At 35.1% G+C, this 19,637-nt stretch overlaps 4 protein-coding genes across 4 annotated transcripts; 2 read left to right on the top strand and 2 right to left on the bottom strand.

Moving 5' to 3' along the window:
• Nucleotides 1-496: 496 nt before the first annotated feature.
• Nucleotides 497-2,287, bottom strand: LOC116177453 (putative nuclease HARBI1). The gene is made up of 5 exons (XM_031496440.1): nucleotides 1,968-2,287; nucleotides 1,786-1,912; nucleotides 1,481-1,735; nucleotides 1,215-1,430; nucleotides 497-1,170 (listed from the first exon to the last, which is right to left on the bottom strand). Exons 1-5 carry the CDS (start codon nucleotides 2,151-2,153, stop codon nucleotides 773-775), a joined length of 1,182 nt encoding a protein of 393 aa, XP_031352300.1. The 5' UTR covers nucleotides 2,154-2,287; the 3' UTR covers nucleotides 497-772.
• Nucleotides 2,288-2,568: 281 nt separating this feature from the next.
• Nucleotides 2,569-3,502, top strand: LOC116177473 (calcineurin B homologous protein 1). The gene is made up of 3 exons (XM_031496461.1): nucleotides 2,569-2,741; nucleotides 2,806-3,072; nucleotides 3,130-3,502. The coding sequence occupies exons 1-3, from the start codon at nucleotides 2,675-2,677 to the stop codon at nucleotides 3,366-3,368; spliced, it is 573 nt and encodes a 190-aa protein (XP_031352321.1). The 5' UTR covers nucleotides 2,569-2,674; the 3' UTR covers nucleotides 3,369-3,502.
• Nucleotides 3,503-6,534: 3,032 nt separating this feature from the next.
• LOC116158713 (DNA polymerase epsilon subunit 2) lies at nucleotides 6,535-8,673 on the top strand. The gene is made up of 8 exons (XM_031471542.1): nucleotides 6,535-6,831; nucleotides 6,882-7,273; nucleotides 7,319-7,438; nucleotides 7,488-7,629; nucleotides 7,683-7,918; nucleotides 8,033-8,216; nucleotides 8,268-8,444; nucleotides 8,500-8,673. Exons 1-8 carry the CDS (start codon nucleotides 6,598-6,600, stop codon nucleotides 8,578-8,580), a joined length of 1,566 nt encoding a protein of 521 aa, XP_031327402.1. The 5' UTR covers nucleotides 6,535-6,597; the 3' UTR covers nucleotides 8,581-8,673.
• Nucleotides 8,674-11,091: 2,418 nt separating this feature from the next.
• LOC116177592 (egl nine homolog 1) lies at nucleotides 11,092-19,260 on the bottom strand. Its single transcript, XM_031496609.1, has 4 exons — nucleotides 18,252-19,260; nucleotides 11,622-11,792; nucleotides 11,408-11,570; nucleotides 11,092-11,357 (listed from the first exon to the last, which is right to left on the bottom strand). The coding sequence occupies exons 1-4, from the start codon at nucleotides 19,062-19,064 to the stop codon at nucleotides 11,332-11,334; spliced, it is 1,173 nt and encodes a 390-aa protein (XP_031352469.1). The 5' UTR covers nucleotides 19,065-19,260; the 3' UTR covers nucleotides 11,092-11,331.
• Nucleotides 19,261-19,637: the final 377 nt, after the last annotated feature.

Here is a 19,637-nt window from a genome sequence, read left to right on the forward strand (position 1 = left end):
GAAGAGTAGGCAGTCTCTCTTTAGGAATAGATAAAGTGATCACTATTAACAAGGTAGATTAAGTGAAACAAATGATTGTCCATTCTAATCACATCTATCTTCTTCTATTAAAAAAATGGGACGCAGAACAACGAAATAAAATGATGTTCAGAACATAAAACAATAGTTTCCATGGAAACGATGGGTTGCTTGCTATTAACCCATATATATGTATATATATGTATTAACCTCGCCAATTAAAAATTGACAGATTATTGAAATCTCTCCAAATTTCCATTTTGAGATTGCATCGGATCTTTATATTTCAAGGATCCAGAAGGCCAAAAAACTGCTTTTTAAAGATGTGTGTGCGGCATGATTCTTGTTCAGCCGAAACTACCCGAACGATTTGGTTGAAATTTGAAATGCATGTTCCCTTAAATGGTCTCGAGAGCAGCACATAACTGGCTCTCCGTATAGTTTGCTGCATAGTTCTCTTGTATGTTGGTACGCTAAATAAACATCAATGCATCTCTATCTTTATTTCATACTCTTGGCTACAGGCTCTTATGGTCACTAACGATCCCAAATGTAATCAGAATATCATTTTAAGAATTTGTAATCTATAAAATCGGCATCGTCGCACCAACAACTCCTAGAAGGCTTGCATCTTTCTGTTGAAAGGGCCCACAGAATGGTGTCCCTTATGTGGCATCAAATGATCAATTGTTTGTGTAAGTGTATAAACATAACGTGTTATAATATTTTAAATATAAAATAATATACATTTAAATTATTTGTTATGTTGAAATAATTGTACACATATTTCATCTCTGATTGTGTTTCCTCGAATATTTGGAGGATCCTCATTTTGTAAAGAATCCGGTTGATTGTCTTCAATATCATCTTCTTGAGCAAATATAGTTTCATCAGACTTATCTGCAAGATTATGTAAAGTGCAGCATGCTCTTATAAAGTGACAAATGCGCTCGTCCCCACGTAATTTTAAATGATACAATTGTTTGAAACGTTTCTTTAATAGTTGAAATGCATGGTCAATATCTGATCGGCACGAATTGTGAACCAAATTAAAGTAGATTTGACTTGAAGTCAAATTACCATGGTCTTGGTAAGGTGTCAGCAATGTTGGTAAATTTGGATAAGCCTCGTCACCTAATAGATATCCACCATCTGAAACATATACATGAATATGCAATTTCTATCTGACTACTAACCATCGCAAATTGTCTCTAAATCAATGTCTAAAGCTGAGCTTTTAAAAACATTTGCATCGTGAACAGACCCTGGACATCCTACATAAATATCTAAAAAATTTAACTCTTCATTACATACGGCCTGTAAAATATGCGAGAAATATTGTTGGCTGTTGGAGTAATTAACGGACGGTTCATTTTGTTTATCAATTTTTATATGAGTGGCATCAATGCAACCTAAACCCAGCATAATAATAATAGGAAATAAAATTATGTGTTAATATTACCGATGACATTGGGCAGTTTATTCTTTTCATGATAAAAATTCATTGTAGTTTGTTTTTGTTCCGAACTTGGAAGTTTAATGACATTTAGAGCCAGCACATTACTTAAGAACATCATTATCCTTGTTATTACATCATGTAATGAACTGAGAGACAAATTAAATTTGTCAGCTACATCTCGATATGAAGCTGTATGGTGCCCAGCAAACCATAAAAATGTTAATATGTGTTTTTCTGGTGTAATATTTCCACGAGAATCTACAAAATGGCAAATCTAGTTATGCAGAATATTTTTGATTATTACTTACTATTTCTATAGAGATCCTTGAAGAGAGTGCTATCAGAAAAAGTATCTACAAGATAATTTATCTTACTACGGCTCAGTCTGAAATTGCGTATTATTTCTTCATCAGAGTATTGCTCTGTGATCGAGATCTATCATAAACTATTGCTTAGTACGTACGAGAAATTGCGTTTTTTAATAACTTACTCTCGAATGTTCGGGGTTGATGTTTGAGATGCACATTTTCTTATGCTCTTGGATTAAATTACGACACTGGCTAATAATTGAATTTGTATATTCCGTTTCATCATCAGATGAATTAAATTCTTCAAAAACATCGTCATCATTCAAAAACGCAAGAGCCAAAGCTACACATTTACGTTTTAAGGACATAATTGTATATTTATTGTTAATTTTAGAGGTTAGCAGCCCAGAACAAACAAACTCTATGAAGCTGTGCTCTATGGTTAGGAGCAGGAGACTGTAGAGAATCCACAAATCACATACAAATGATTTGATTTGTGAGAGAATCCTGAGAACAATCACATATCACGTGATGCATTTAAAAACATAATTAAGGCATTTTACATATAAAGAGCATCTTTTATACTGAGGGATTTTCTTGTTTCTTCAAATTTGCTTACCGTTACCCCTTCAAATATATAAAGGAAATTCGTAGAATTCATAGTATAGCATAGTGTGCATGTTTACGAAGTACAAATAACGATATAAAGTAGAAGAATGATCAGATTTTACCGTGGTCTATCTTCTTGTAGTAAAAGTGCTTCTTATGATTAATGGCATGTGGTCATTTATCATTTATTACGAAGTTCTAAACAGTCATTTTTTACTAGTACGAAAGGTCGAAATTGATTCATTTTAATTAAATACTTGTTCAGTTTGATTAGAAAACGATGGGAAATAGATCTTCATTATTACTGCGCGAAGAAGAAATCGCACAGATTCAACAAGAAACTGGCTGTAAGTATATTGTACATGTTAACCTGTCTCCTAATTATTAGCCCTTAATTGATGTACTTTTTAGTTACACCAAATCAAATTGAAAGGCTTTACTCTCGCTTTACATCCTTGGATCGTGGTGATTGCGGTACTTTGAGCCGAGATGACTTCTTACGTATTCCCGAATTGGCAATTAACCCATTAGGTGAAAGAATTGTTAACTCTTTTTTCCAAGGTGACATGTATAACGATCGCGTGAACTTCAGACAGTTTATGAACGTATTAGCACACTTTAGACCTGTCAAGAAAAATAAAGATAATAGGTTAAACTCACGCGAAGCAAAGTTAAAGTGTAAGTTACTATGAATGTTGCTAATCTACCTAAATCTAAATGTCCATTGATTTTCAGTTGCCTTTAAAATGTACGATCTTGATAATGACGATTTAATATCTCGTGATGAACTCTTGGCCATTTTACACATGATGGTGGGCGCAAATATTAGTGAGGAACAATTAACAAGCATAGCAGAACGGACTATTTTGGAAGCGGATGAGGACGGCGATCAAATGATTTCTTTTGAAGAATTTTGCAAGGCCTTGCAAAGGACAGATGTAGAACAAAAAATGAGCATTAGATTTTTAAATTAAATTATTCCAAGCATGTGTCTAATATTAGGTGTACTAAACAGATGTATTTTAAACTTAAGTAAACATAGTTGTTATTTAGTTGATTAGTGCGTACTTATTCTGTATTGTTTAATAAATTTTGTTTTATTAAAATATTTGTAGCTATGTTACATTTTGCACTGCAATTGTACAAACTTAATCTGTGTGTTAAGCAATGTGATTGGTTAATGCCTTTGACACTAGCCAATGGCCAAACTGCCAATTGGTTTAGCGAGAAATGAGAGTACGTATGGACCACAGACCAACATCATTGAGATTTTGTTTGATTCGGATTCTTGGTGCTTCAAAATGTGTATTTCCGTCCGGGGAGTCATTTTTTACCCCAATGCAATACTTCTCTTGGTAAAAAGCAGTTTATGACGTCACGGTGCTAAAAAAAACTGGTATATTACAAGAAAGTTTTTGACACTTTTATATCCTTTATGCCCAATGTACATTGCCCAAATTTTATAGAAATCAAAATAACCGTTGCCGAAAAAGTATATTTTTGTTTTTTATCCTTCGACATTTTTTTTCTCTATTTTTTTAAATAAAATCTAGCATAATTTTTATAGGTTGTACACAGAAAAATAAGGTTTTTCGAATAACATGGAAATTTTAGGTTGCCATTTAAAGAAAAGTTCGATTTTTCAAAAATTCGACCTGTTATTTTTTTAAACTGGCGTTACATTTGCTTTTATTCTAAGTACCTATGTAATAAATTTCATTTAAATGCGTATAAGAAAGTTGGCAACTACGCATACGCAAATCCAAATTTTGAAACTGCAGTTACAGTTGCGTTTATTCCAAATGCCTGCTGAGTGCTGAGTACTTATCAAATTTCATTTAAATATCTTCATAAATAAAAAAAAACCGAGATGCGATAATGGCATTTTTGGAATTGCTTATATATACGGCTAAAGCTATGCCCATATTGAACATCGTGCAATTCTAACGTAACTAACAGAGATCAAATACCTAAGGGCCGGTTGCACAAACGTAGTTTAAACCTCGTTTAAATTAACGCAATGAATTAAGACATATGATTAGTGGAAATTTGACAAAACGTCAAATTTCAACCAATCCTAGACTTTAATCCATTGGTTAATTCCAAGCGAGGTTTAAACTGTCTTTGTGCAACCGGCCCTTAATATATTAATACAGGAAACTCGCTACTATTTGCATTTGCGTACGTGTGACACGTGAATGAGCGCCATCTTTACGGCGCGGTGTGCAATGACGAAAAATAAGAAGAGAATTATTTATATTCCCAAGAGTATTTAACATCATAGGGGTATGATATTATCAAATACCATCATATTATCAGTTTATCCATAAGAATTTTGCAAAATAATCTGTAAAAAATAATACATACCCTAAAAAAGCGAGTTAATATTCATCTGCTCATTTCTGTAATGGTACCTTGGTAGATAATTTCTTTGCCTTTTCAGGTTTCTAATAAGGTAAGGTGGGGTAAGTTTATTTGGAGGAAGTGAATAATGAAGATAATACGAAAACCATGCGAATACTAGAGGTTTCATATAATAAACTACTAAAGGAAGTCTCTCAGCTAACTTTTATTGTTAAATCTTTATTTTGCCTTAAGAGCTTATATATTTTGTAAACAACCTGTTTATGTTTTTAAAAGTCTTTCCTTTGTGTTCTTAAAAAGTTTGTACAATCGGAATGGCACCCTTAATCAACCTATTCCAAACAAATACACTAATGAGTATATAAATTCAGAACTACACTTATGTAAATCTCACCCTTGACTAAACAATCGTGTATTTCTGAAATGACTTTCAACAAAATGATCAGAACACACTCTATAGCTTCTGTTTAAACATTTCACACCTCCTTTCTTAAAAATACCTAGCATCCAAGTCGCTTCTTTTGCAGTTGACCACCCACTGCTTGCACCTGAAATGAAAACAATAGTATAAGCTAGGCCCTACATAACATAAAACTTCATAGAAATTTGTGGAAAAATATAAAACTTACAATTTGGGTATATACAATAAAGTTACTTACACTTCATCGAAAGAATGCTTTTGAACAATTTTTCACAGTGGCATTGCAACAACCATACACAGCACAGACCCCACCAGACATGCTGTTTTACGACTTTTTCCCTTCAAAAAGCAAAATCAAAAGCTGCAAAAATTTCAAATCAAATATGACATTTGATTGTGAACACACCCTAACGCACGGTGGCGCTGCAGTCACTTGCGACAGGTTGTCAATGTGAGTTTCCTGTATTATTATACAGAGTGAGCAACAAAGATTGAAGCGTGCCGCTTCAGCTAAATTGGCAATGTGCCGCTCATAGCATATGCTGATTTGATACAAGATACGAAATACGAATAGACGCACGTCACTGTGACAGCGCAGAACGTCATTTTCGTATACAACTACATACAAAGAAGGTAGTTTTGATATTAATAGGAACAAGCGGTGATGACGCACGCTTCAATCATTGTTGCTCACACTGTATTAAAGTATTTGCAGAGATGTAAAAATGGCCTACAGGCTACATTGCCAACTCCGATCTAAAAATATGATAAGGAATCCACCTGCTATAGGTACATTTCATCAAAATCGGTCTTCGTTTTCGAGTTGTGCTAACGAACGGACGGACACATACCACAAAATTATAAACTCGCTAGGAGTTCGCTCGTTAATAATTACTTATAATCCAAATTCAAAGATTGCCTTAAAAGCGAGTTAACTGCTAGCCGCAATTTCCTTCCCTACTAAAGCTAAACCATCTTTTATCTCCGTGTAACGTAAGAGGATGAAGATCCGAATCTAAATGTTTATTTTATACTGTGAGATACCTGCTCCTTTACTAGTTTACTCCACCTCAGGTCACTGTTTGGTTTGAAAGTGAGTGTATTTGGAAGCTGGTTCTTGAGGTTATAAAAACTGTAAGTGTTATCGATGTTTAACGAAATTTATGCTTTATGTTTTTTTTACATAGCGCTTAACTTTTTTAAATACAGCTCAGTTTATCTTAACTAGCTAATTAGTACCTATATTTTGATTACTTAAAAATAATATGCCCTGTATGTTAGCGGAGCCAGGCCAAGATGTTGCAACGGAGACACAGGAAGACTAGACAGTGCAGATCCACAGAGACACTGACAGCTTGAAGAAGCGGGAAAGTGATCTGTGTTATTGTAGGTTAAAAAAAAACTCAATCCCATTTACCATGCCCAATATCGAGAAGTTAAATAAGAAATTATACAATACCTTAAAGCTAAGTGGATTTTTAGTTAGGAGGGAGTTTTGTACGTATGTAATTGAAAAATTACTTCAGGAAAATATTCAATTAGATGAGAACGCAACCTTCGATAAATACGTTAAAACTTTGTGTAGTAACTTGGAAAAACAATGTTTAATCAACAAAAGCATAGAAAAGCACCACATTGAGTGTGTTGTTGAAGTGCGTCCCTGTTATTTGCCATTTAAAAATACTATAATGTGCCTTTTTAGATCGCCCTTAATTCCGGTTACGATAAACAAGAAACGATTTTTAGCACCATCGGAGCCTTCGAATTTCCAAAACTTCGATATGATTCGGATAGAAGAATTTACTTGCCAGCTATATCAAAATCCCGCTTGTTGTCGGGTCCGAATTCTAAAACTCAACTTTTTCTGGACAGATACAATACTGTTCTGCAAAGGACCCAACGAAATTTTAAAAATAAAATCACTAAAAAGGAATCTGACAGGCTATTTCTGCAAACTGTTGACTATTTATTCACTAAAGGTAGTGTGACATTGAATAAAACGTTAATTCTGGGTGCATTATTTCAAATGTCTGAGGGGAAGTTTGCGCTCGAGGATCCTTCTGGTTTAGTTGAATTAGATTTTAGTGATGCGAAGTAAGAATTTGCGAATGTTTTATGTGTAATAGCATTATGTTTTAGGTATCATGGTGGTTTCTTTGTTGAAAACAGTTTTGTATTAGTTAATGGTTATTATGAAGATAAACTTATAAAAGTTTCTACTGTTATATCACCTCCTGGTGAGGAATATAAAGACTCAATGTAAATGTTCACATGTGTAAAGATTCTAGTCCATTTTGTTTATTTTTAGTTTATCATTTGGCAGTATTAATTACTATGGAGGACCGTCTATAACACCATTAAGAAATTCCCAAAATTTAGCTGAACAACTGAGGCTTAATCCTAATAATTCGATTATGTTGTTCTCTGATGTGTGGTTGGATCACCCCATGGTAATGTTATAAATTAAACTTAGCTGATTTACTTTTTTATCTCATCCCTGTAGATCTTTGAGAAGTTAGAAATTCTCTTCAATGGATTCCACCACTCTCCACCAATCGCTTTCATTTTTATGGGCAACTTTATGCAAGACTATCAGGGATTAGAAAAAATTGACAACTACAAGAAGCTTTTTAAGAAATTTGGCGAATTACTTTCTAATTACACTGAATTGGTTCACAAAAGCAAATTTGTATTTGTACCGTCAATGACAGATCCATGCCACCTTCACATTCTCCCAAGGTGGGTATATTATTTGCTCTACTCTTATGTGCTCACCTTAAATTTCCCATCAGTTTAGAATTTAAATGAGTGCTAGAATTTTTTAAATTGATAGCAGGTTCCGAATAATTTCAGATTTCCCCTGCCTTCGCACGTGACTGAAGAGTTTCAAAAGTCCGTACCAAGTGCAATTTTTACCACCAATCCATGTCGCCTGCAGTACTACACAAAAGAAATAGTGTTATTTAGAGCAGATATCTTGCCTAAACTCATGCAAGGTGCTTTGGAGAAACCCCAAATAGAGGAAATACCCGAGTTTGTAAGAACGCAAAATTGTAGTTTTGTAAATGTGAACGCTTGTCTGTTGAAGATAACGAGAACAATTATCGGTCAAGGTCACCTTTGTCCGTTCTCGTTGAATGCAGTCACTGTGAATTGGGATTTCGACTACACTTTACGTTTATTTCCGTTGCCAAATTTAATTGTGCTTGGTGACAAATCAGAAGCCTACCAAGGGAAATATAAGGAATGTCAATTAGTTAATCCTGTAAGTAATTTACTTGTTGGTTTATGTGTAGGTCATTGGTATGTTGCAATTTCAGGGATCTTTTTGTGGCGATGAAGAATTCCAATTTATGTCTTATGTACCATTTGATGAGACCATTCAAGAATGTAGTTTATAGAGTGGAGTGTATTGTGTGATTGATATTTTTAATTTCTTATTTATTATTTTATTATTATATAACTTTGCTTTTACTAGAGGATTATTGTTTCCTGTAAACAAAATATTTTCAGATTTGACCCATAAAAATATGCACCTTTGATCATGGGCAGAATGTAATTTACGTCAGCACACTCCACTTACTTATGAGTTATGAACTTCTAGTACCAAGAAACTTACACTCATTATGTATGTTTTAGTTTGTTTGGGGGTGAATATCGTCCATTTGGGAGTTCAGATCTCAACACTGAGAACTAAGGATAGATGTTTTTTTTCTATCTAATTTTTTACGTGTATTATCTGTAGGATAGACGCCATTTATTCTGATGTGTAGCAATTCTAATATTCTAATTCTAATATTCGGCTGAGCTTGAGAGAGCTTTGAGAAAGCATTTTTCCTATTCAGAAAAACAAATGAATGTGTACATATTGAACTCTACCCCCCTATAACTTGCGACAGATTCCTTGTAGCTCTTATATAGTGTTTGCCCTCCACAAGTGTAAAAAACACGAGAACGGTGGTTCCACAGTGGGTGTAGGCGCTTCATTTTTACATATTTTCAACTGTGGCCATCATTAAAAATTTTTTTTAATAAAATCCGACTAGGTTGCGGAAATTCCATATCTTCCTATCGTCTCTAGGGTCGAAAATCCACCCTGCTCAACAAATGTTCAACTTTCCTGTTACTCCTGTAGAAATCTGTCAATGTTTTCAACAATTAATGAGCGCATCCCCTGTTGCCCTTGAAATTAAACCAGTTAAAGTGTTTCTGAAATCCTCGGCTCTGAAAAACGTCACTCGCGCGTTTGTTCCCTCCAGTCCCCCGCATTCTAATTTGTACCAAATGTATTGGAATTGTGGTCTGACTGCGAACCTAACGCAAACAAACTACAATTTGATACACCTTCTCGTTCCCAGTTACGGTTGCTGAATTTTACCTTGCGGGGAGTGCGCGTTCAAAGCATTTTACCGCCCCGCTCTTTCCGTAAAGTCCCGCCCCTTAACTAGCGGTGCGTGTGGCTGTTTTTAATCTCCAAAACACAAAACCAAGAGTTTCGAAATGCGGGGGGAGGGGGGTGCTCGAGCGTATTTCCTTCTTTTTCACATCTCCAAAACACAAAACCAAGAGTTCCGAAGGGCGGGGGGAGGGGGGGGGGATTGCTCGAGCGATTTCCTTCATTTTCACATCTTTTCATCAGCGTTCCGTATCTATCGCTTTTGCAAATTTAAAAGGCACCCGCATAGAAAACGCATTTTTGGACCTGTGAGGTCGATACTTCCGGATTTCAGGGGGTTAGAGGTGGGCACTTCTCAATTTTTTTTCGGTACGGCGTAGTCGCCTCGGACCAAAAGGGTGCAAAGTGCGCGAGCGATGCCGTTTTAAGGTAGTCAAAAGATTTAAAACTTATTAGCGAACGAAGGAGGGGAGATACTTTACTCGTATATCATGGATGCGAGTGGGCCGCCTTTTCGATTAACAATGCCCTGAAACTCATTATCCCTAGGGCAAAATGGAAAATTGCATTTCGGAACAACGGATATGCAGAACCAGACGCTGGGCGACAAAGAGGTAACACAGAACGTGAGTAGAACGCATCCTTAGAGCATGGTAGTACCATTGTTTAAATACACAAACGGCTATAATTGCACATGAAGTATGGTCAAAGCCATCGCCTGGGTATGTGAGTTTCAGGGTAAAACGAGTCTATTTGAAGCTGTCCGATGATACACGGATTTATAATTCAAAGTTTAAATAAACAAACGTCAATTAATCGCCTAGAAATGACAGTGGCCATTAATCCATAATAGGTACATACAGGCATTCTCATACAGATCAATTAATTCTCTATTCCAATCCGTTGGCTCAAGAGTTTAAAAGGATATTGGTCCATTTTTGAGCCAAATCGAATTAATTTTCGCCTTTCCGTAATCGAACATATTTAAACTGCACGTTTATAACAGTTAAGCAAATTAATCGAAAATTACCCAAAGGGAAATCCAAGAAAAAAGACGTGATAAAAACGCTGGTTTTTCAATAATAGTCTTAATTATGATTATTACACCTTATTTTAGCAAACAGCTGATCGGATTGTCAGTGGTTTTTGGCAAATAAGAAACTTATGTTTTTCAAAAATGTGTCATTTTGGTAATTGTTGAATAGATATTGCATTGTTTAATCTGTATGAATGATAGTAGGACGTGTAAAGATTAAAGAACAAGACATAATACAAATATTTTATTGAAGTTTCTTGCTTTCCGTTTACAAAATTAAATGAAATCAACCGTTCGATATAGAAATTTATTAGTAGCATTATATGGTTGAAAATTAACCTACTGGATACATCATTTTCAACAAGTCAACAATTTTTTTTTGTTATAAATCTTTTATTTATGAAAATATACTCTCAATTAACTTTTGTGAAGCAAGAAACTGCCTTAGTTAAATAATACCAAATAGCAATACAACACACGTAATGTTCGTCATTTTATTTTTCAATTATCATCAGTTTAGAAAACGAACATTAACAATGCTTCGTATAACAAATATCACACAATCTTAAGCTAATAAGAATTAGTAACAGTAAATGTACAATAATATATATATATTTACAAAAAAAAGGTATAACTGTGGTTGTATCAGTGACTAACAAACTTATAAATATCACAAGATGTGTCTGCACCGATGAAAAATTTGCCTAATTCGAATAAATTTCATTTTGACGAGAGCTGAAGTTTCCCTGCAAGAGTTAACGATAGTGCACAATCAATAATGATACGAGCAACTCACTTTCTTTTTCATATCGTCGACACGCCTCTTCTCGTTCAAGTGCATCGAAAAACCATAGTGTAATTGCGTATCTTGTATGGTAGGCGGGTTGTACTTCGTGAGGATTACGCCGATCGGACCAAAAGAACAGAAGTCTGTCGAATATTGGTTCTATATCGGCCACCTGTAATAACATATCCCTTTAGAGAGCGCACTTGACAGCTTGATAACAAACCTTGTCGCCTCTTGAACCTTCGGGGAATATTCGTAGTAGCCCACCGCTGCGCTTGACATCCCATTGCAAGTTGAGGTAGTATATCGACGTAATACATCGGCCGTCTCGGTTTGGGTTGTCGACGTGTTTTACATAATGGGAACCTGAACCGGGATAACACGCTACCATTGCCTGTAGAATAGAAAATTAACAATTAGAATGAACCCTTTCAGGAAGAGGTTAATCAAATTTTTTTTAATTAAATCATGTTAACATTATAAAAGCACAGGGTCATAAATTCCAAGTATTTTCTGTATTCTTAGAGAAATAATCCTTAGGGTCAGTATTTCATGTTACCGTAATTTTTGTCTGACAGTTAAATGCTATGGAAGCAATATCCCATAAGTGTAACTGAATGAAAATGAAAGATATCACGCCATATGAATAGCAACCATTAGAACTGTACGGTTAATTAGATTTTAAGAGTAATTCTAGAAGATTATATGTGCATAGTAATTTATAGAAATTACTTTCCATGTAGGTAGAGTATTTCTAGATATGTACATATCAGTGTTATAAGATAAGCTAGGGTACAACTCATTCAATGAAAGCCATACGGGGTGATTTCTAACCTCCCTACCAAACTGAAATGGTAACTAGAGGGGATCAAAATAAACGATTTTTTCAAATAGTTTTGATCAAATTCTATTAAGAAAGTTAAGTATTTAAATTTTTCAAAATTAACAAATTAATTACTTAATAAGTAATTTTTGACATTTAGGTGACATCAGTGTATTTGATTAGATTATATTTTAATAATCAAGTATCATATCGTTTAAATCAGCGGTTTTCAATAAATGAAAACCCGAGCGAAACCCAGTAACTGTTAATTTTGAAAAATTTAAATAACTTTCTTAATATTAGAATTTGATCAAACGTTTATTTTAATCCCCTCTAGTTACCATTTCTTTTTGGTAGGGAGGTTAGAAATCACCCCGTATTTTAGAACCCTCATATAACGTAGGAAATTAACAAAATGACTCACGGCCAGTTGCACAAAAAAAATAATCCAGGATTGTTGTTTAATCCGGTATTAAGACATTTTATTGGCTTTATACTACAGTATGCAGCCAATCAAATGTCAAAATTCTTGTTTAATCTCAGATTTGGCAAATAATCTAGGATTTTGATTATAATTCGCTTTCCTGCAACCGGCCGTCAATTAGTTTTTAAAAATATATAAAAAATACAAGAAAAAAGTTATTCATACTCCAATTTTTTATTAACCACGCTTTTTTTTACTTTTTTAAAAATTAAAAAAAACACAACTTGGTGTTACAACTCGAAATCCGTGAAATTTAAAATCTAAAATTTAAAAATTTAGAAGTACTACACAAAAGCAATAACTACCACGATTTAATTCACTCTGAACTTTTAGAAATACACAAACATATAAACAAACCCCAAATTTTTAATGAAGTAATAAGTGAATATCTCTTAACAAAAATGGTAAATTTATAATTTTAATTATACAAATTCCATAATACCCGAGATAATACCTGTAATCACTAATCCAGTCTGTTTAATTCATTAACTTCATATTTATTGTAAACGTCCATCTTTTTGTCATTTCAGTTATAAAGTACGTATTGTAACATAGAATCATATTATTAATCTTAAAAATTGTTAATCCTAGGTTTAGGCTTTGGTAATGGCTGTAAAATTTATATAACCGGAACATATATAATGTAAGCTGTAAATTAAAAACTTTTTTGGGAAACACAGGGACGATAATTTGTGTAAGATTACATTTTTAGCTTTTTCCTATAGTGCACGGTTTTCGAGTATAGATAGCATCAATGTGTGTTTTTTCAAATATCTCTATAAATAAGAAAGTTAGCATTGCCTAATCTGCGCATGCGCATGTGATTTTTACTGTTTCAATCTTTTCCTTTATTTGAACCGATTTGAACCATCTGTACTCGCATCTGTAGTTAAAATTAACATCAACTGGCACACATTTTAAAAATTACTATAGTAATATACTTGTAAAACAATGGATTTTCGATTTTCAAAACTAGTGCGATTTCCTACATGCATTTTCTATTTTAATTTTTATATCACTTTTCGGATAAAATAAAAACCGTAGTTATAGTTTTTTTTATTCTGCGTCCGTAAACAATAAAATACACAGGGTGTTGCATTCACAAACAAAAAGTTAAGATCATTTCCTGCTAAAACGAAGTCGAAAAAAGAAGACTTTCCGGTTCGCATTCCGGATATTAAATGCATTAATTTGTTATATAAACACACCAATTACGTCATAAATAACGGAGATAATCGAATATTCCGGGACTTCAACTTAGCCTGTATAACCAAAGAGCCATTTTGCAAGTTAGTCAAAATGCCTTGGAACAAAAATCGATAATGATGTTATGATGTACCTATATTGTTTACAGTAAACGTTTAACTTTTAATTCACATATGACAAAAGTTACCATGTGATATTTGATTACTTATTATACTGCTGGATATACACCATATACAGGGTGTTATACGACCGTTCGAAAAAAAAAATCGGGTTGTAGAGGGCATCAAAACAAGCACTTTTTCCAAATAAACCGAGGGTCCAACGTGTTTCGTTTGGGAGCCACCCCCCCAAAGAGTGTTGAAATCTGCATTTCTTCTTTAATTTTTTTCTCAGCAACCATAAGAGTTACAAAGTCGGGTGGCATGTCTTTGAATAGGTTTTTGGGTATGCTCTTTCCGATTTTGCAATTTTTTTTCCAAAATTCCTACCCCTAAAGGGCGCACCCCTAAACTAGAGTGCAAAAAAAAATTCTGATTTCGACGAAATTTGGTATCTGGGGGTTTTTTAACATGAAAATCACGAATCTGAAATTAGTTTTTGAAAATTCGAAAAAAAAAAGTTCCACTGCAATTCTTGGCGGGACAACGAAAATAGAGATAATTCCACGAAATTTGTTGTGTACATACTAAACGAGTTAAGGAACAAAACTGTCGAACAGTTTTTTAAAATAACTTTTCAAACAAAAGTTATACTCATTTGAATGTTGGTCCTTCGGGTCGCGGTGTCCCAAGCCTACTAGTAAGCCATAATTTCGCATGTGTTGGTTGACAATGTCGCAAAAACAAAAGATTAACGGTTTGAGTCGATATTTTGTTATTTGGAATTAATTCGTAATCGTAATTCATTAAATGATTAAAAAATTCGATGTATCGATTAAAACACCTACCAAGGTATCTTAAAGCGCTGATCGATTATTTATTATCTAAATAAGGTAGGGGAAAAAGTCAAATCACTTTCCGTATGCTATGATACTTTTTCACTATGATCAAAAATTTTCATAATCTTAGGTTGAAAAATAACTTCCAAAAGAACACGCTCCTTTTAAGGACAAATCAGCGCTTTTATGTACCTTGGTAGGTGTTTTAATCGATACATCGAATTTTTTAATCATTTAATGACCGAATTAATTCCAAATAACAAAATATCGACTCAAACCGTTAATCTTTTGTTTTTGCGACTTTGTCAACCAACACATGCGAAATTATGGCTTACTAGTAGGCTTGGGACACTTCGCGACCCGAAGGACCAACATTCAAATGAGTATAACTTTTGTTTGAAAAGTTATTTTAAAAAACTGTTCGACAGTTTTGTTCCTTAACTCGTTTAGTATGCACACAACAAATTTCGTGGAATTATCTCTATTTTCGTTGTCCCGCCAAGAATTGCAGTGGAACTTTTTTTTTCGAATTTTCAAAAACTAATTTCAGATTACTAATACCAAATTTCGTCGAAATCAGAATTTTTTTTTGCACCCTAGTTTAGGGGTGCGCCCTTTAGGGGTAGGAATTTTGAAAAAAAAATTGCAAAATCGGAAAGAGCATTCCCAAAAACCTATTCAAAGACATGCCACCCGACTTTGTAACTCTTATGGTTGCTGAGAAAAAAATTAAAGAAGAAATGCAGATTTCAACACTCTTTGGGGGGTGGCTCCCAAACGAAACACGTTGGACCCTCGGTTTATTTGGAAAAAGTGCTTGTTTTGATGCCGATTTTTTTTTCGAACGGTCGTGTAACACCCTGTAGAATTTATTGCCTGTAGTGTCAGTTTTTTATCACTGTCGGTTTAAGCGGAAATTGACGGAAACGACAAATTTTTTAATGGAACATCCTGTATTTTTTTATTTGTGAAAACCGAGGTGAAAACGTAATAAAAAATTGTGATGAAAGATAACAAATAATCAAGAAAAAAAATCTCTCTTCCATTACGCCAAGCCGCAATTTTGTCTCACTGGGTGGTGCTTTAATTCATAAAGCAGAAACATTGTTATTCGTATTTTTCATCGTAGTTTTTTCATTGAGTGTTTAAAAATAAAAAATATTTAGGATCTTCTATTAAAAAAATTATCAAAGTCCTCGTGTGAGATCGAAGGGACTTCAGCGCATTTTTGTGTGGCAGATCAGTATTCTATTAGCCACTTTTGACTCAACCATGAATAAATGATCTTGTCGAAGGATACCACATTCCCTTTGACGGTAGCCACTTCCGATGTCCCGTTCACCCGCAATTCGCGTTTGAAGATTTAACTCCACCATCGGTAAGATCGTGTCGGGGGCTACCACATTCCCTTTGACGGTACCCACTTCCGACGTCCCGTTCACCCGCAATTCGCGTTTGAAGATTTTTATCCACCATCAGTTAGATCTTGTCGGAGGCTACCACAGTTCCTTTTTCGGTGCATACTTATATTACACCCACATTTTGGTGGATCTCGCTAAAAACCTTCCACAAGATAGTACTTAATTTTTGGGGGGCACTTCGCATTGCTCGAGCTTCTATTGGCGACACGAGAAAGAGAGACAGCCATTCGAGATTTACGAAACGTTAAAACGCGTGACAGAATTCGCAACGGAAGGTAAAAGGTGCCCGAAGTTGACTACCTCTCGAAGACGCGCGCGCGCGCCTTGCAAAAGGTCGTTAATTTCGCCCCTAGGCCAAAAAACAAAATTCCGCCACGCAAGAGTTGTGCGCGTTTACAACATCTTTCTGACGACACCAATTTGAAAAGAATCGGACCAAAACTGTAGTTCTACTACAGTAGGAAAAAACGGAAAAACCTTCACGTTAGTATACTACGCTCGAGGACGACGCCCAGATGTCGCTAACCCCACATCATGTAGCCCTGTCCCCAAGGTTTACAAATTACACGGCCTTGTAGATACACGTACACCCGTTGCCTTTCTACAAGAGTTCTTCTACGCACCCACATTTGCTGCCAGCCAGCCAGCCGGCCAGCCAGCCAAAGCGAGATTAAAAGCAACTTTTTACAAATAAATTTGCAAAAATGCGCTAAAAACCAGTACATGCGCTTTTTGATTAAACCGGAAGTATTTATAGTAAAAAATGGACACAACAGCCAATCAATTCCTTGTTCTTTACGATATACCAAATTTGAAAGAGTTGATTTTCAGATAACTATAGTTGACCGTTTCGGGACTATTGTGTACTCCGTATTAGGTACAAACGAAAAGATAATGCCGTTTGCACTGACAAATACGACCTTAGCGTAGCTAGATATCCATTGCGACAATGGTTGCTATGGATTTTCGGCTATGCTAAATTTGTGGTACAAGCGGTTATTAATAGCATACTACCCCCTTAAGGCGCATTATTGCAAAGCAAATTAAAAGCAGAGTATAACGGCAATGTATGGTATTTTAATTTCCAAAACAGATCTGGACCCTGCCCTGCCCTACAAAACTCAGACCTTAGTTTTAAAAATGCTTGGGACGACATCTATTGTTTCTAATTATCTGACAACTAATTTACTATTGTCGCTTGAAACATTCACTTCGATTTATTGTTTTGCCTATAGTTTCCAGGAATAAGAAATTTTTATCGAAATAGCAGTACTTAAAACATACGGTAACACAGGCGGTTACCCTTGAATATCGACCTCGAATGAATGTCAATGCAGAGAATATTGCCAATACATGGTTAACCATAATAACACCCCACTCAGTGTGGAATTACAAGATATCTAACTAGGTTCAGAGAATGAATGAATTAAAAAAAACATTGAGATGACTCAGATGTCAAACAATAAATTGCAATTCGTTTGTTGTTTTTAGCCTACTTAAGGTATCCAAAATGACAAATCCCAATGAGTAAGATTTATGAATTATGATTCAACTTGCAAAATCATCGCCTTTAACTGAAAGAAACCCAAGAAATTGGAATTACCCATGATAAGAGTGTGAGATTAAGTGAGAGTACTAAAGGCTTAAAAGGCATTTGCATTTTATAATCCCATAATCCAAAATTATCCATAGCTTGCATTATTGAGCATGCGCAATACCTTTTGCGAGATAACGTGGGTATAAACAGCAACACATGCAATTTTGCGTACGTGACTATCATCAGGCTGGTGGTTCACAATAAAGAAAGAGGGAGCGATACGTGCCACCACAAGTGTAAGCGCGAAGGCAACAATCTCAAATTGATCTTGTTTATTTTCATAGACGGCGGGGATTTTTTGTAATAGTTACCTACGACGGCGACATTCAGACGTTACACAACATTAAACAAAAATATAAATAAAATGCACCACATTCGCACTAACCTTAGTTCGTCCATTAATGTTATATTGGCCAATTTTACCGTTGTTTAGCATTTTATTGGCTCGCATAATAACTAAATCGACTTGCGAAATGAGGTGTCCTATATTTTTACACGATTTTTCTTTTCCGTCGATCCAAGCGATTTGATCTCCGCGAATTGTTTTTAAATCACCGTGTCGTCCCGTGCTTGACACCAGCTGACCGTCTCTAAAAACCCCTTTTGTATGCATATCTATAACTTCACCAAGAACAGCTTTACCCCGTTCTTCACCTAAGAAATTGTCAACAACACAAACACCGTACGTATCCATGTCTCTGATAACGTTTCTGCACATTTCTTCCACTACATCTTCGTTATTCTTGTGAAGAAACGGTGGTGAATCGGAGTGCAATAAAATCTCGGGGAAATCTCGTACGCTTGAACGACGAGGGTGCACAATATTTTCTCCGCTGATAGGCATGGCCGATTTTGCACAACGCAATGCCTTTTCGGTGGCGGATTTTTCCTCGTGAAAATTTAAATCTAAATTTAAAGATAAACTTTCGGTATCGGCACTTAGTATCTCATTTTCGGAACTTCCTTCGTACGTTATTGCACTAATAAGATTGTTCGATTCACTAACCGTATTTAAAAAATTCCTTTCCGAATTAATCACCGCAGATTGTTCAGTCTTGAGGCAACTTATTTTGTGCTTTTTCCAGTCGTGTTTTTGGTGCAACTTCGAACAGTAGAATGTCGTTTTACAACGTGAACACCGGAGCAAATTCTCTACCCCGCCGCACACTGTACACGCATTGTTCGTGACTAAACTCATTTTTTTTCTCGCGGATCTTTATACCACCATCAGTTTCTGACATTTGTACTCGTTTACTTACGCTACACTTTTCAATTTCACCTTGCTTTACTTCGAAAATTTACCATAGGGTTCGCTTTACTTTTACAATCAGCTGTTTACAATATTTTCATTATGTTATACACGTTTGCTTCAGATTGCAATAGAGAATGCTTTCATGCGTAATTAGAAAGAAACAACTGTCATTTCTCTAAAATAAAATAAATCGTGGATGTGGTTCCCATATCGACTCCGACACTTTTATCCGGAAATTGCGCCTCAATTAGTCGTCAGTAGGGATCTTTGCCCTTCAAAAGGTATTGTAGTGGTATTTTTTTTAGGGTTGTTGAGGTCTTGGCCTTGAAACAAAAACCATATTTTCTACTTTGGAGGAGGAGCGCTCGCGCCGCCATCTTGGATGACAGGTACAAAGAATCGGTTTTTTTCAAAATAGGTCCGCAGCGGTTGATTGAAGAAGTTCAAACATAATGTAAAGAGGACAAAATTCCTCATATTTGTTGTACTTTTTTACTTGTTTTGTACTTCTAATATGTT

This window comes from Photinus pyralis, unplaced genomic scaffold, assembly GCF_008802855.1.
Source record: "Photinus pyralis isolate 1611_PpyrPB1 unplaced genomic scaffold, Ppyr1.3 Ppyr1.4_LG1, whole genome shotgun sequence".
Classification (NCBI taxonomy): Eukaryota; Metazoa; Arthropoda; class Insecta; order Coleoptera; family Lampyridae; genus Photinus; species Photinus pyralis.

Coding starts and splice junctions, on each gene's coding strand:
- LOC116177453 (XM_031496440.1), bottom strand. CDS start 2,153: ATGTCCTTAAAACGTAAATGTGTAGCTTTGGCTCTTGCGTTTTTGAAT. Junction 1,736..1,785: donor CAAGGATCTCTATAGAAATA/GTAAGTAATAAT, acceptor GCCATTTTGTAG/ATTCTCGTGGAAATATTACA. Junction 1,431..1,480: donor TAAACTGCCCAATGTCATCG/GTAATATTAACA, acceptor TGCTGGGTTTAG/GTTGCATTGATGCCACTCAT.
- LOC116158713 (XM_031471542.1), top strand. CDS start 6,598: ATGCCCAATATCGAGAAGTTAAATAAGAAATTATACAATACCTTAAAG. Junction 7,439..7,487: donor GAGGAATATAAAGACTCAAT/GTAAATGTTCAC, acceptor GTTTATTTTTAG/TTTATCATTTGGCAGTATTA. Junction 8,445..8,499: donor AATGTCAATTAGTTAATCCT/GTAAGTAATTTA, acceptor TTGCAATTTCAG/GGATCTTTTTGTGGCGATGA.
- LOC116177592 (XM_031496609.1), bottom strand. CDS start 19,064: ATGAGTTTAGTCACGAACAATGCGTGTACAGTGTGCGGCGGGGTAGAG. Junction 11,793..18,251: donor ACATTAATGGACGAACTAAG/GTTAGTGCGAAT, acceptor TCTATTCTACAG/GCAATGGTAGCGTGTTATCC. Junction 11,571..11,621: donor AAGGTTCAAGAGGCGACAAG/GTTTGTTATCAA, acceptor ATGTTATTACAG/GTGGCCGATATAGAACCAAT.
- LOC116177473 (XM_031496461.1), top strand. CDS start 2,675: ATGGGAAATAGATCTTCATTATTACTGCGCGAAGAAGAAATCGCACAG. Junction 2,742..2,805: donor GATTCAACAAGAAACTGGCT/GTAAGTATATTG, acceptor TGTACTTTTTAG/TTACACCAAATCAAATTGAA. Junction 3,073..3,129: donor ACGCGAAGCAAAGTTAAAGT/GTAAGTTACTAT, acceptor ATTGATTTTCAG/TTGCCTTTAAAATGTACGAT.